Genomic DNA, 13103 nt, shown 5'->3' on the forward strand with positions numbered 1-13103 from the left:
GGAGAAGGTCACTGGCACGACATTCAAGATGGCGACTCCCTTGTGTCAGTGTTATCAGGTGAGTGTTCGGGACCGTTTCTGTTAAATATCAGCTCTAAAACTCCCTGAAAAAAAAGAAGAGAAGCTAAACGACATGTTTTCTTTACCGGCTTGATTCACAGCTGACAGCGAGTTTCACAAATCTGTCTAAAAAGTCTGCTGAACTAGCTTTAGCTAAGTGAGTTAGCTGTCTGAATGTGAAGATATCCAGCCGGTGTTTGGACACTGAGTTCAGAACAACATCGGGAGGCTAATTCTTATAATTAAACTGTGGTGAGCTATCAGTTTGGACTTTGTACAACATTATTTCATTAAAAGCGGTTTTGTTTATCAACTATAAGCGTGTTCGTCATTCAGAAGTGCTGCTGGCTCACCTGTGGCATGCCTCTCTCATACACCTGTACCTTCACAACAACGAGGCTCAGTGCAGCAGACATTCACCACCGTGGTGCTCGGATCAGGAGTTCACTGTGACTGTCATTTCCTGAGCACTCAGCTGAAGTTTGTGTGTCTGTCTGCAGATATGTGTAAGAAGAGGTTTGGTGGCTTTTCCTTCTTCTTACCTGCTGCTTCCCAACAGACCCAACATCTACAGGATACATGGGTCCCTCAGAAGATCTCCACAGGTAACAACACCTGGCATCTTACTGATGTGTATATCTGTCTGGAGGCTCTATTGTGGTACACAGGCAAAAAGAAGTTTTTGGTTTGGAAATTGCTTTAAGTTGCTGTTGATTTAAAAAAACAAAACAACAAACACTTACTTTTGGTTTTTCAAATTAAGAAGCAACAACAAGTGTGATTGTCAGGTTTGTCAGTTATGTGAAAACCTGTTTCAAGTAGCATCTGGGATGGATAAAAAGGGAAGAATATTGTGCATATCAACAAGTTGGAGGATGTAACGGGTGAGAATAGAAAGCTGTGTACGCTCGGACATATGTACATCTTTATGATGTAATTATACAGACACATAAACCCACAGACATATGTGTAAAATGAAAGGAATAGAAATAAACATACACATTTATATGTCTATATACATTTAAAACGTTGATGTCTACATTTATCTAGCCTTACGGACAGTTATTTGTTTCATGTTCATTTGTCCAAATAAGGAAAGGAATAGATAAGCTTAAAGGTATGATAAGGAACAGGAAATATATATAAAATATAGGTTAAACACATTCATGCACACACATTTTAAGAATATTTAACAACAAGAAATAGCTGTGTTTTTGAACAGCAATATGCGTGTGATTTTATTTCATGTTCAATGTTCACGCAAACAAAAACGGAAGGAATAGATAAGTGAATATATAAAATAAATAAATAAAGTATATATGCATATATTTACAAATAAATATTGAAGAAAGACAAAAAAATTGTGGGAAACAAGAGTTTCTACTTATTTTTTATCCAGCGATTTCAGCATGTGTTTACTTTTAGATAGAAAAATCCACAAAGTTACCAATAATAGATTAAGAGAACTTCACAATAATTAGGCAGCAGATTTGTTTTGACCTTTGACAAAGATGCAAATAACTCCTACTTGTCTTTTTAGCCTTAACTGCTTCAGCAGCACAATGAACAGAAACTCAAGTTTGATGCTCCAGACACGCATCAGCTGCATTCATCCTTATTGCTTTTGTCTCCTCTCACCAAGGTGCCTCAGTCTCCCCTCCTACAGGTGAGGTATTTGTCGGGGGAGAGGGGCGGCGGCGGCAGAAAAGGCTTCTTGGGGGAGTTTTTGGACAACATTAAGCAGGAGCTGAACAAGAACAAAGAAATGAAAGAAAACATCAAGAAGTTCAGAGAAGAGGCCAAAAAGCTTGAGGAGTCAGATGCACTGAGACAAGCTCGACGGAAATACGTAAGGATTTGCTCACGCATGCAGCTTCTTTATGCATGTTATTGTATAAAAAATGTTAGGGTTGAATGCTCTAATGCAATTTTTTTCTGTCTTTTCCCAGAAAAATATAGAATCTGAAACTGTGAAGACCTCAGAAGTTCTCAGGAAGAAGTTGGGCAACATCTCAGAGACGGTTAAAGAGGTAAACGTAATTTCACTCAGATGAAGTCTCTCTATTTTGCTTGTCATATCATAGACATGCTGTTTTAGTTGATACACAACCCGTATAATCCGTATCCTTGTCTGTGTGTGTTTACAGGGACTAGAGGAAGTCACTCGTACAGAAATTGGCAAGAAAATCAAGGAGGGAATGGAGGAAGCAGCCAAAACAGCCAAGAGCTCTGCAGAAAACGTCTCTAAGAGCGGAGAGATGTTGGGGAAGAGCGGCGCGTTCAGGGCGATATCTCAGGTATGCATGCATGCATGAATGACTAAAACCTGGATGTGTTGCATGTTTTTATGTCTTTAAAAATGAAGTCTTGATATGAATGCATCATCTCCAATTGTTTTGTGAAAGGCAGAGCTAGAATGCACCTTCTCAGTCGACTGGAGGTGAATATTTGATGAGCAATGTGTTAGAAATAAGTTACGATGCATAAGAGTGAATATTGAAGCTTTTTTTTCCTTGTCTGCTCTTTATTAATCTGTCTTTAGGGTATGGAGAGTGTGAAGAAAGAGATCGGAGATCTGGGCCACACCGGTCCATATCGGCCTCCTGCCAGACTCCGGAAGAGGACCGAGTTCTCCTCTAAAGGATCAGGAGATGACAGCAAAGTCTACGAAGCCAACGAGTACGTGAGTGCCCTCTGCTCGCCCTGATACCGAGGAGGGAAACGCCCCTCAGATTAAGAGACAGCTGGCACCGCTCATTTGGCCTCACGCTGTCTGATTAAAAAAGCTGGTTGAGCATCGAAAGACTGACATTTTTATTTCTGAAAAGTGTCTCAAACCAAGTTAATCAGAACTCAGAGAAAAACAAACTACAGTCAGATGAGAGACTGTATTTTTAAATAGGAATAACATTTCTGAAAGCTAATTCCTACAACTATTCCGTCTGTTTGTTGTGTTTTATTCAGTTTTGTGAGCAGCTTGCCTTGATGCCCGTCGTGTCTTTGTGTTTGGTGTTCAGTTCTGTGTTCTCTCTAACTCCTGGTAGCAGCTAAACAACTCGGTTAGGAGTTTACTGGCGTCTTGTGTTCTCTGTCATGTGTGTTATGAGGCACTTTGCACTCATTAGTTTCTTTTGTTAGGTGTGGGTTTGGTTAGAGAATTTTTGGTTTTGTTTAGATAGTTTCACAACTCTGTTAGACTTTGTTTGGTTTTATTTGGCTCTTTAATTTAGCAACACCCACTAGCTCTGTTCACCTGTTGCCGTTTTATGGTTGGAAATTTTGTCACTGAGCAATAAATTGCGTTACCTGACCAGTAACATCTGTTCCTGATCCCAGAGAGCTGGGTCCTAACAATAGTTCTCTCTGTAATGCAGCCACGTTTCCTCTTCTGTGGGTAAATGAGACGATCAGTTTGAGGTCTTTAAAGCTTCACTTTGTTTGTTCTGCAGGGAGGCGATGGGCGTGGTGCTCCACAAGGACTCCAAATGGTACCAGCAGTGGAAGGACTTCAAAGACAACAACGTGGTCTTCAACAGTAAGAAACACCCGACCTCTCTATCGTCCTGTCTCTGCTTCTTCAGGTGTTTACTCAAGCACCTGTCAGACCTGCTCTGGTTTCCATTAGTATGACTGAACATGTCAGCTTCATGTCTGACTGAACACCTGCTCACATGGCAGAAGTATGAGCCTCGCCCAGTCACATGAACAAACAGGCATGTAGAAGCAATGGTGCTTCGAGTTGTGTGAATTGTTTTAGACTTTTTCCACATTTCAGCACCAATGTTGGTCCAAAAACATCACAGAGAGCAAAAGACACAGTTTGTGTCCCAGAATCACTGAACACCTTTCTCAGTCACCTGTTTTGATTTATCTTATAGATCTACTGGAATGCCCATAACAATGACTTGAATGCGATTAAACATAAAGCTGAAATTCATGATTTTTATCCTACAAGACGTCAACAAGAGCTGAGGTTCAGTTCGCTGCTTCCAGCTGCTTGTAGAAGTTTCTCCTCTGAGTTTATGAAATACCTGCAGCATTAGACAGCAGCTGAGTCTTCAGCAGTGCTGCCGACTTCATTAAATGCTTTAATGATTATGAATTATCCCCGACGTAGCGCTGTCGTCCTCAGCTTTAGTCCTGGACTACGTCACAGGGATGTTTTAATTTTACTGATGGTAAAGTAGTAGTTGGATTATCATCACACATGGACAGAATTAATCAGGAATAAACTATTCTGTATGTTATGTGGACAGTTTGATAAGATGCTCATAGTTTATATTCAGTCTTGTTATTCACAATCTCACATAAAACACAAACATTGGCTTTCTGGTTTTTGAATGAAGCTGTGAGGATGAATGACTGAATACTGTCAATTTAACAGACTGATGAAGCAGCAGTGTTACATGTGACATGTCTGGACAGAGCTTTATAATAATATAGTTGTTGTTTGAAGGCATTTTTATAGAGACTGGTTTGTTTGGACACAAGTCTTTTAATGAGCTACACAGCATTTCTTTCCCTTTTACGTTAGTAATGTAATTAGAGGATTTAAATCTGCAATTTCATGTGTGAAAACATTCATAAGTTGGTTCTGTAACCCTCCTATGTAACTGCTAGATCGTAGAAATCTAATGTATGATGCTGCTGTTGTTGTGAGGTGAGGTGCATTAATCTAAATCAGTGACTCCTAAAACTTGTGTGCACGTCTTTGCCTGGACGGTGATTACTTTACTGACCCTCAACTTCACGAGGCTCCACTAATAATCAGGAGGCAGTTAATAGAGGGCTCTGCTTTGGGATTCGGTGGCGTGAAATGGGTCTTTATAAATTTGCATCACCGGCCTGATTTAGCTGATTTTATGCACATTAGTTAAAGGAAACAACGCTGATGATTAATAATGTTTAGACAGGTGAGAAATTACCTGGGTTGCAGGTAGGACGTTGCACAAAGTCAACACATTTGAAGCTCTGCGGTTACGCCAGCATCAGCATGTTTTTGGAATAGTAAGGGTTTGGTGGAGCGACCGATATGTCAGCTTTCAGTTACTGGATAAATCTGCAGCAGATGACTGTTTTGGCTGGTTTAACTCAGCAAAACAACGCCGTCAGCAGCTCCAGCAGAACTGACAAAATGTGGCTTCGTTCGCTGATTATCCGTGGCTTCGCGATTTAAAAACCAACGACGTGCTTCTAATCCAGCTGCAGTTTAGGTTGATGCAGAGACTCATGAACTTTTCTTTGTCACAGAAGCAGAAGGTGCAAGAAGTTTAAGACAAGATTTCCACAGTGAAGTTAAATAAAGTGTTACAAGACAAATACGAAGCAAATCAAGCCTGTTATAAAAGAGATAAAAACATTTACTCAGACTGTGCAAACAGTTCGCCTCGAAATGTGCAAAATCTCCCAGCACGTACGAGTGAAGGTGCTCAGTGGGAAAGTTTTGCTGCGTCACCAACTTTGCTAAATACACACTCATGTTCCGTGTGTTTCTGTGCAAATGTGCTGAAGAGATGCAAGCGTGTGTTTATGTTCATTTATCAGGACACATATTGGAGCCATACGATGCCTCATCAATCACTCAGCAGCTTTTTTTTTGCTGAGCTTCAGCATTTAGCTACGTCATTCCTCACTCTGTCTAACCAGCAGACCCTGAGGGAATTCATTTTGTGACAGGATTTTAAAAAATAAATAAATAAAGGCGTCTAACCTCCGCGTATGAACTTCCCATGAATCTGAGAGGATTTGCTGATCTGAGAGAATTGAGACGGAGGCTCCGGGGTTCCGCGTACCACCTGACACGCTCTCATTCTTTGTGCCACCTGCAGGGTTCTTTGAGATGAAGATGAAGTACGACGAGAGCGACAACGCCTTCATCAGAGCGTCCCGCGCTGTCACCGACAAGATGACCGACCTAATAGGTGAGAGACGTCTGCCTGACAGTCTGCATTAATCAGACTAATCAAGCTGTGATGGGGACTTTTTTTTCTTCTTCTTCTTAAAGGCGCTTAATAGAGTGTTTCGTGGTAATTTTCAGTTTTGAGATACTGAGAGACGTCTGCATGATGTCTTTGTCCAGGATGGGAAATAAAGCAAGTTAAGTGCAGTAAATGGAACCATTTTTGTAGTTTCTGTAAAATAGTTTATTGATTTTCACCATAAACGAGACAAACATGGAGCTCTTTAGACACATTCTGTCCCTGAACATTTTATTTTCTGCTCTTCTTCTCTTGCTTCACTTTGTCTTTTCTGTACTTGTTGACCTTGTTTTGTCTTCAGAAGCAATCATGTAGAAGTAATCATGTGTTTTCCGTGCATGTGTGTACAGGTGGGCTGTTTTCAAAGACGGAGATGTCCGAGGTCTTAACAGAGATTTTGAAGGCGGATCCCTCCTTTGACAAAGACTCCTTTCTCAAGCAGTGTGAACACGATATCATCCCCAATATACTGGAGGTATGTTGAGCTGCGAATACTGATATCATGGTTAGTGGTCTGCGCTTATATCGCGCTTTTATCCAAAAACCCCCATACACATTCACACACTAATGGTGACAGAGCTGCCGTGCAAGGTGCTGCCTGCCATTGGGAGCAACTTCAGGTTCAGGGTCTTGCCCAAGGACACTTCGACTGTGGAGGGATCGGAAAAAATATATATGTTCCTGTGCATTTGCAGGATTACACCATGTGAGAAAGGCTCCAGATGACTTCTGATGTTTTTATTTTCTGTGCAGATACATTCAGCAATAAAATCACTTCTGTCTCTTTAGAATGATTAATTCTTTCCAAATTTGTCTGATCTGGTAAAAACTGCTGTTTTTTATATTTAAATATGGATCACAGAAAAACAAATTAAGGCAATGTCTTTTTTTCTTTTTTGTGAGAGTCTCTTTTAAGACGTTTTTATTTTTATTTTTGTACAACATAAAAGTGGGAGTATATCTAATTTAAATATCACTGTAAAACATGTGATTATAGACGTAGCTCCGAGGTTTTCTTTCTGTTTTTTGTTTTGTTTATGTCTGTTCTGTTCTGCTTTCACACAGGCGATGATCAGAGGAGAGCTGGAGATCCTGAAGGACTGGTGTTACGAAGCGGTACGACTTTTCTCTCCCGGATATGTTTTTCCTCTTCTAACACCGACATATTAATATTGACAGTCGCGTACACGTTGGCAGCTCTTCATTGAGCGAGTAGCCATAATGTTGTCTCCTGCTTTTATTGGATTTGTAGACGTACAGCCAACTCGCACATCCAATCCAGCAAGCCAAGGCCATGGGGCTTCAGTTCCACTCCAAGATCCTGGACATTGACAATATCGACGTAAGTTCCTTGTAGATTAGCGTTCAGGCTTCAAGTATCGACACTCCGGGGGTTTAAAATCTCAACAGATCTCAACTTTTATGTGTTTTTTTTCATATAATCTCTTGAGCCACTATTAGCTTCTTTAACTCTTGATTTCTGCCTTTAAAAAAAATGTCAAATTTATTGGTTCAGCTGAAGCGTTTGTGTGTTTTCCTCCCCAGCTGGCCATGGGGAAGATGATGGACCAGGGACCGGTGTTGATTATCACGTTCCAAGCTCAGTTAGTCATGGTGATCCGGAACACCAAAGGAGACGTGGTGGAGGGAGACCCTGTGAGTAACACACAAATGGACGTACCGTAGTTTTCGGATTATTGAGCGCACCTGAATATAAGCCACACCCACTAACTTGAAAAAGAAAGAATTAATTGTACATATACAGGCCGCACTTGTCTATAAGCTGCAGGTGTCCACGTTGTAACATGAGATAATTACACAGAAAGATTTTTTAAACTTTTATTTAAATACGTACCAGTAACGTACACAAATACACAAATTGCTTTTTTCCGAACAGTGCCTGTAACACGGCTGGTTAAGGAAATAAAAACTACAGCAGCCTACCAGGAAGAGTCATTGATCGCTATCTTCATCTTCCTCTTCCTCTAAAGTCGTCTTCTTCAGCCTCAGAATTCCTTCGTCACACACTTCCTCCGTCTCTCTTTCGTTGCTGCTCTCAGAGTCACTTTCATCTCGAGGCAAATTCGCCAAACTCGTAAAAATCCTCAAATTAGCCGCGTCATTGTTTAAGCCGCAGCGTTCAAAGCGTGTGAAAAAAGTAGCGGCTTATAGTCCGGAAATTACGGTACACACTGCCAAGAAAACAGCTGCTGCACCTCTAAAAGTAAAAAAAAAAAAAGACTCATGCACTCTGACTAACTTGCATAAACGTATTCGGGATGTTTTTTGCAAGTTCGACTGTGAGCAGGAGTCATTTTGAAACTTTTGGAAAAGCTTCTCCTAAACGTCTGCAGAACAGATCTCTGCTGTATATTGTAATAAAAACAGCACAAAGCTGGAGCTCTACCACCTGAGCGGGTTTTCCACTAATTGCAGGGTTGGTGGTCCAATTCCCAAAGTGCCCTTGTGTGTGTGAATGAGAAACACATCATAAAGCGTTTTATAGAGCCCAGCTGAGGTTAGAAATGCACCACATAAGTGCAGATCACTTACCGTTTAGTTGGCACTTTGTCATCATCACCAATGTGTGAGAACCTCGTTTAAATGAGGCATTAAGAGGATGTGAAGAGACAATGGAGCCATGTTCAGCTGTTTGGGCAAGGCCTGTATTTATTTAGATCCCGGACAGCTTTATGGGCAGTAAATCAGCCGCTCCGTTCCCTCCGGGGCGTTTCAGGGACGCATGTGACCAGTAAAGAGGTCAGAGGATCCACTGTTCGGCTGGCAGCTGCCCAGCGACCAGTGCAAGACTACTGCCAGAGGATTAATGGTGGATGTACTGTTCTTCGGATTTTATCAGCTGTATCCTGATGCCTGGACATTGAATGACACTCTCTGCACTTATGGACGTCTGCTGTGACTCTTTACTACCACTGCGTCCGGTCAGAGACGTATCGGACATCAGGGTCAAACAACTAACTCATACTATAAAAGCAAACAAAAAGTTTGCTGCAGAAGCAGAAAACTCCTCAAAATGCCAGCGATGTGAGACAGCAGGCTCACGTTTGTCATCTTGTCAAGGAGTGAGAGGAAGGATTCAAGGCCTTTATTGGTCACAGACACAGTTATACATGGTGTAACGCACAGTGAATCAACCACTTTTTTTCAAACTCATGACATAACTTCACAAAATGAACGCTAGTTTGGGAAGTTAAAGCCAATCCTGATTTCTTCCTTTACTTCGAGGCCAAGTCAGACCGTAGATACATCATAGATAAAGATGCTCATTAGCATCTTGCAAGAATTTATGGTTGTACTTCCTGAAGATGCACAAAAGAGCAGATGGTTTGTAATAGGAGCATAAGGAGCATAATGTTGGCTCCTCCTATACACTTGATTTGCTGTTTTTTCACACTCTTCTTTCATTATATTATTTTTTGTCTCAACCGGTGCCCTATGAAGTGAGATTAATGGGTCATAAAAGTATATTGAGGCTTAGTTTTTAGTCTCGTTAACCTGCTAGATCACCATGGCAACTGATGCTGCTCAGCTTCTGTTCAGAGTTTGTCATTTAAATCAGCTGTAAGATGCGTCCGATTTTTCTCCTGACCGTAACCTCTCAGAGCAACACAGATTCTCACCTGATCGTATGCGTCTTATCTGTAAACCTGTTGAGCTGCATGTTAATAATCACACTGAGCGAAGCCGTGCAGTTACAGCAACACAAACGTTACGCATCACGTTTCCACCGGGAACCTCCACGCAGTGATGCAGCAAATGCATAAGTATGTTTTAGGTATTTGACACAGAGTATTTAACGAGTTACCTTCACCTGAGCATCATCGCGTAAAGATTCAGAGCTCTGATGTGCAGCTTTAAGTTAGAAATAAGCAGCTTCACCAAGAGTCACTGAGTCGGAATATAAAGGTATTAACTCATCGGATTAATCGTAATATATTTGTATATTCTTCGCAGCTCTCCGTTATAACAATGAGTTCCTGTGAGTGACGCAGGCAGCACGGCATCACTCTGTTTTGTGTGGAGTCACATGACGCATTAAATGCCAGCTTTCATGTGAGCTCAGACGGAAAAAACCTGAGCAGCAGAGAAAGTTGATACCGACTATCTCTGACGGGGGTTTTAGGTTCTGCCGAGTCGACTAACTCACAGGACACTGATGGATTTTGTCCTGCAGTGTTTGAGGTATTAGCGGCTTGATTTAATATAAAAAACACAATAAGAATGAATACATGGGGGGTGACGTATGCAGTCAAATAAATATATTAAAGCCCACATGGCTGAGATCAGGCCAGCATAACACAATAGATCCTCTTGCATTGACTGAACCGTTTAGAAATGACTCATTTCTTCCTCGTCCTCCAGGACAAAGTGCTCAGGATGATGTACGTTTGGGCTCTGTGTCGAGACCAGGAGGAGCTGAACCCGTACGCCGCCTGGAGACTGCTGGACATCTCCGCCTCGAGCACCGAACAGATCCTCTGAGACTCTCTGATGCGCACAACACACCCGGGGGAGAGGCCACGCTGCACCCGAGCAGGCCCTGGACCTGGATTCTGGTGGCGGTGGGGGGGAGGGGAGGAAGACATGTGGAGATGGACACAGGAGGCTCACTTCACTACAGGAGCATGGTGGTGTAGTGCTGCTAGACGCTAGGTGCTTCACTCTATTTTTTTTTTTACTACACTTGCTTTGAGTTCACTCACTTTGGGTTTCTTTGACGGCTTATTCCTGACCATTCCTCCGGCTCACACTAGGGGGCAGTAGAGCACCAATCACACTCACCCAAAGCACTTCCTGCGGCGGCCTGCGTGGATCTGTTTGCTGCAGGGGGGGCCGCCGTCTTTAAAGGGGAAATAAAGTTATTCAACGTCACTATTTTACTATGAATTTGAGAACCTGTGACGTAGTTTTTTTAACTGAAATCCTGAACTAGTTTCCCCAGAACGCCGCCTGTCTCCGTCTAACGAGTCCGCCTCTCTTCCTCTCTGTGTTTTTCTTAGCGGTCGGTGCCAATCAGCGCTCTGCCATCCTCAGCATCAAGGATCACGGTCCTTGCTTGTATGATAATCGTTTGATGTAATTGTTAAACTGTGAGAAAGCCTATATTTATTATGAAGAATAAAGATGAACCCTGTTTTCACATTTGAAAAAGATTCTATCAAACGTTTTATTTTATTACCTTCTACCCTGCTTAAGCGTGCCGTCAGTTTCGGAGGATGTCATCTGATGCCTTCGAGGGCAATTGCTAATTATTTTATTTTAGATTAAATCCTCGAGTGGGATTTCAGTGTTGGCCATAATATTTCCTTTGGGAAAAATTCCACTTTTTTGGTGCAGTTTTCAGAGCAGCACTCATTTGCTTTAGCCGCCTGCGTAAACCTGATTGTAATGAGGTTCACACCAGCCTGAACTGGACCGTCTTAGTTAAAGGTTAGACTTTTGATCATCTGTCTCCGAGGCCAAGGACTCAAATTAGATTTAACTTCGCCTGTCAGCTCCTGGTCTCATCAGCATTAATAATTTGTGCCGTCATGCAGCTCCGTTCGGTGTTTTCTGGTAACGCATCGTTTGACCTTCAGCGCTGTGAAGGGTTTTAAGTCATCGCTACATGTGTTTGGGCTGCCATGTCCATGCTGTACACGCTGACGCCATATGGCTCAGTGTGCAGCAGCGCCGCTCCCTTCGTGGACGTGTCAAGCAGTGTAAAGGCTAAGTGGCGCCTGCAGGGTTTGCCTTTCTGCATGTCTTTGCAAAACGTTTTCCGGCTGTGTAGGAAAAATACAACAACCACCTGCTTCGTATTGTGTGTGATGCCTCTAAAACAGCTCTGGAGGTATCAGACTCTTTCTGTGGATCAGGGTTGTTCTGGTGCGTCCCCTGAATGCTGGATCACGCTGGGAGTTTTTTGGCTCTTTGTTATGTTTGTCGTGTTCCCCGAGTTACAGTTTTTGCACAGTGGCAGGACGACTTGTGCTGCTGGGGGAGGCTGCTGCCATCGAGGCGCTGCGTTGGGTCTAAAACAATGTTTAAAAGGCTGCTATGGCCGCCACAGCTCATCTGGTTGAGCTGGTGACCCAGGTACTGGGGTTCCCTGATGCAGCGGTCGTGGGTTTGAATCCAGCCCATGGACATTTGCTGCATGTCCTTCCTCCATTCTTCTCCCCACTTTCCTGTCTCTCTCTCTACTGTCCTGTCAAATAAAGTAAAAAAAAAAGAGTCAAACTAACATCCACTTACATACCAGGACCTGAGGTTTCCCACAGAGCCTTCAGAGTAAAACATGCAGTGCTTAGTTTGGAGGCTTTTATTGTGAAAACACACGAACATTTCGACATTACTGAGCCAAGACATGAGGTACACATATAATCAAAATAAACCAGGTGTAATATTATCTTCAGATAACTGGTTAAACTGGGAGTTTTCAGATATATTGGATGACAGAACCACATCATCATGAGATGATCAGCTTTGTCCACTTTTTTCACAAAAACCTTCATTGATAAATCTTTTGAAAGGACCTGTAGTTATCATTAAAATCTATCTTACATTTTTATTTTAATTTCATGTCAACAACCTGAGCACCTCCAGTTATTTGCAGACGACATAACGTCCACTCAGCAAACTGGCATCACGCTGAACCTTTTTCTTGAATCTTCCTTCTCTTTGTCTTTTCCACTGTGTGAGACGTCACCACCTCAGTTTAAATGTCAGAATTGCAATCAGCATCTTAAGATTTTGTTGTATTTCATAATTTTACATCATCTCAGGTCCGATCAGTGGACGACCAACTGAACTCTGGTTGGACTTTAGGGCCGGATGCTTTTCTTTTATGTGTATGTCTTTGGAGCAGGTGAAATGTTGTGATCACACCTCAGTCTTGGTGAGCTGCAGAGCAGGAGTTGCATGAACTCGTACCGGTCCGGTCTCTCGTGCAGCAGAACTGATGGTCGTGGCCCTGAAAGAGGAGGTGAGGAGCAGCTTACAAAGCAGCCTGCATGCTGTGTGCCGCTGCATGTGTGCTTTCTGCCTGTGCATGTAGATCAG

The 13103-nt window shown here is 42.4% G+C and overlaps 1 protein-coding gene across 1 annotated transcript; it reads left to right on the forward strand.

Moving 5' to 3' along the window:
* The first annotated feature begins 6 nt into the window (after positions 1 to 6).
* Positions 7 to 11212, forward strand: timm44 (translocase of inner mitochondrial membrane 44 homolog (yeast)). The gene is made up of 13 exons (XM_008300972.1): positions 7 to 58; positions 561 to 665; positions 1703 to 1909; positions 2010 to 2090; positions 2208 to 2357; positions 2603 to 2739; positions 3510 to 3595; positions 5889 to 5981; positions 6389 to 6513; positions 7104 to 7154; positions 7291 to 7380; positions 7584 to 7694; positions 10422 to 11212. The coding sequence occupies exons 1-13, from the start codon at positions 29 to 31 to the stop codon at positions 10539 to 10541; spliced, it is 1386 nt and encodes a 461-aa protein (XP_008299194.1). The 5' UTR covers positions 7 to 28; the 3' UTR covers positions 10542 to 11212.
* Positions 11213 to 13103: the final 1891 nt, after the last annotated feature.

This window comes from Stegastes partitus, unplaced genomic scaffold, assembly GCF_000690725.1.
Source record: "Stegastes partitus isolate 25-593 unplaced genomic scaffold, Stegastes_partitus-1.0.2 Scaffold1616, whole genome shotgun sequence".
Classification (NCBI taxonomy): domain Eukaryota; kingdom Metazoa; phylum Chordata; class Actinopteri; family Pomacentridae; genus Stegastes; species Stegastes partitus.

Excerpts from the sequence above, each read along its gene's own strand:
- timm44 (XM_008300972.1), top strand. The coding sequence starts at position 29 with ATGGCGACTCCCTTGTGTCAGTGTTATCAG. Across the intron at positions 2,740-3,509 it reads AAAGTCTACGAAGCCAACGA|GGAGGCGATGGGCGTGGTGC; the intron begins GTACGTGAGTGC and ends TTTGTTCTGCAG. Across the intron at positions 5,982-6,388 it reads CAAGATGACCGACCTAATAG|GTGGGCTGTTTTCAAAGACG; the intron begins GTGAGAGACGTC and ends ATGTGTGTACAG.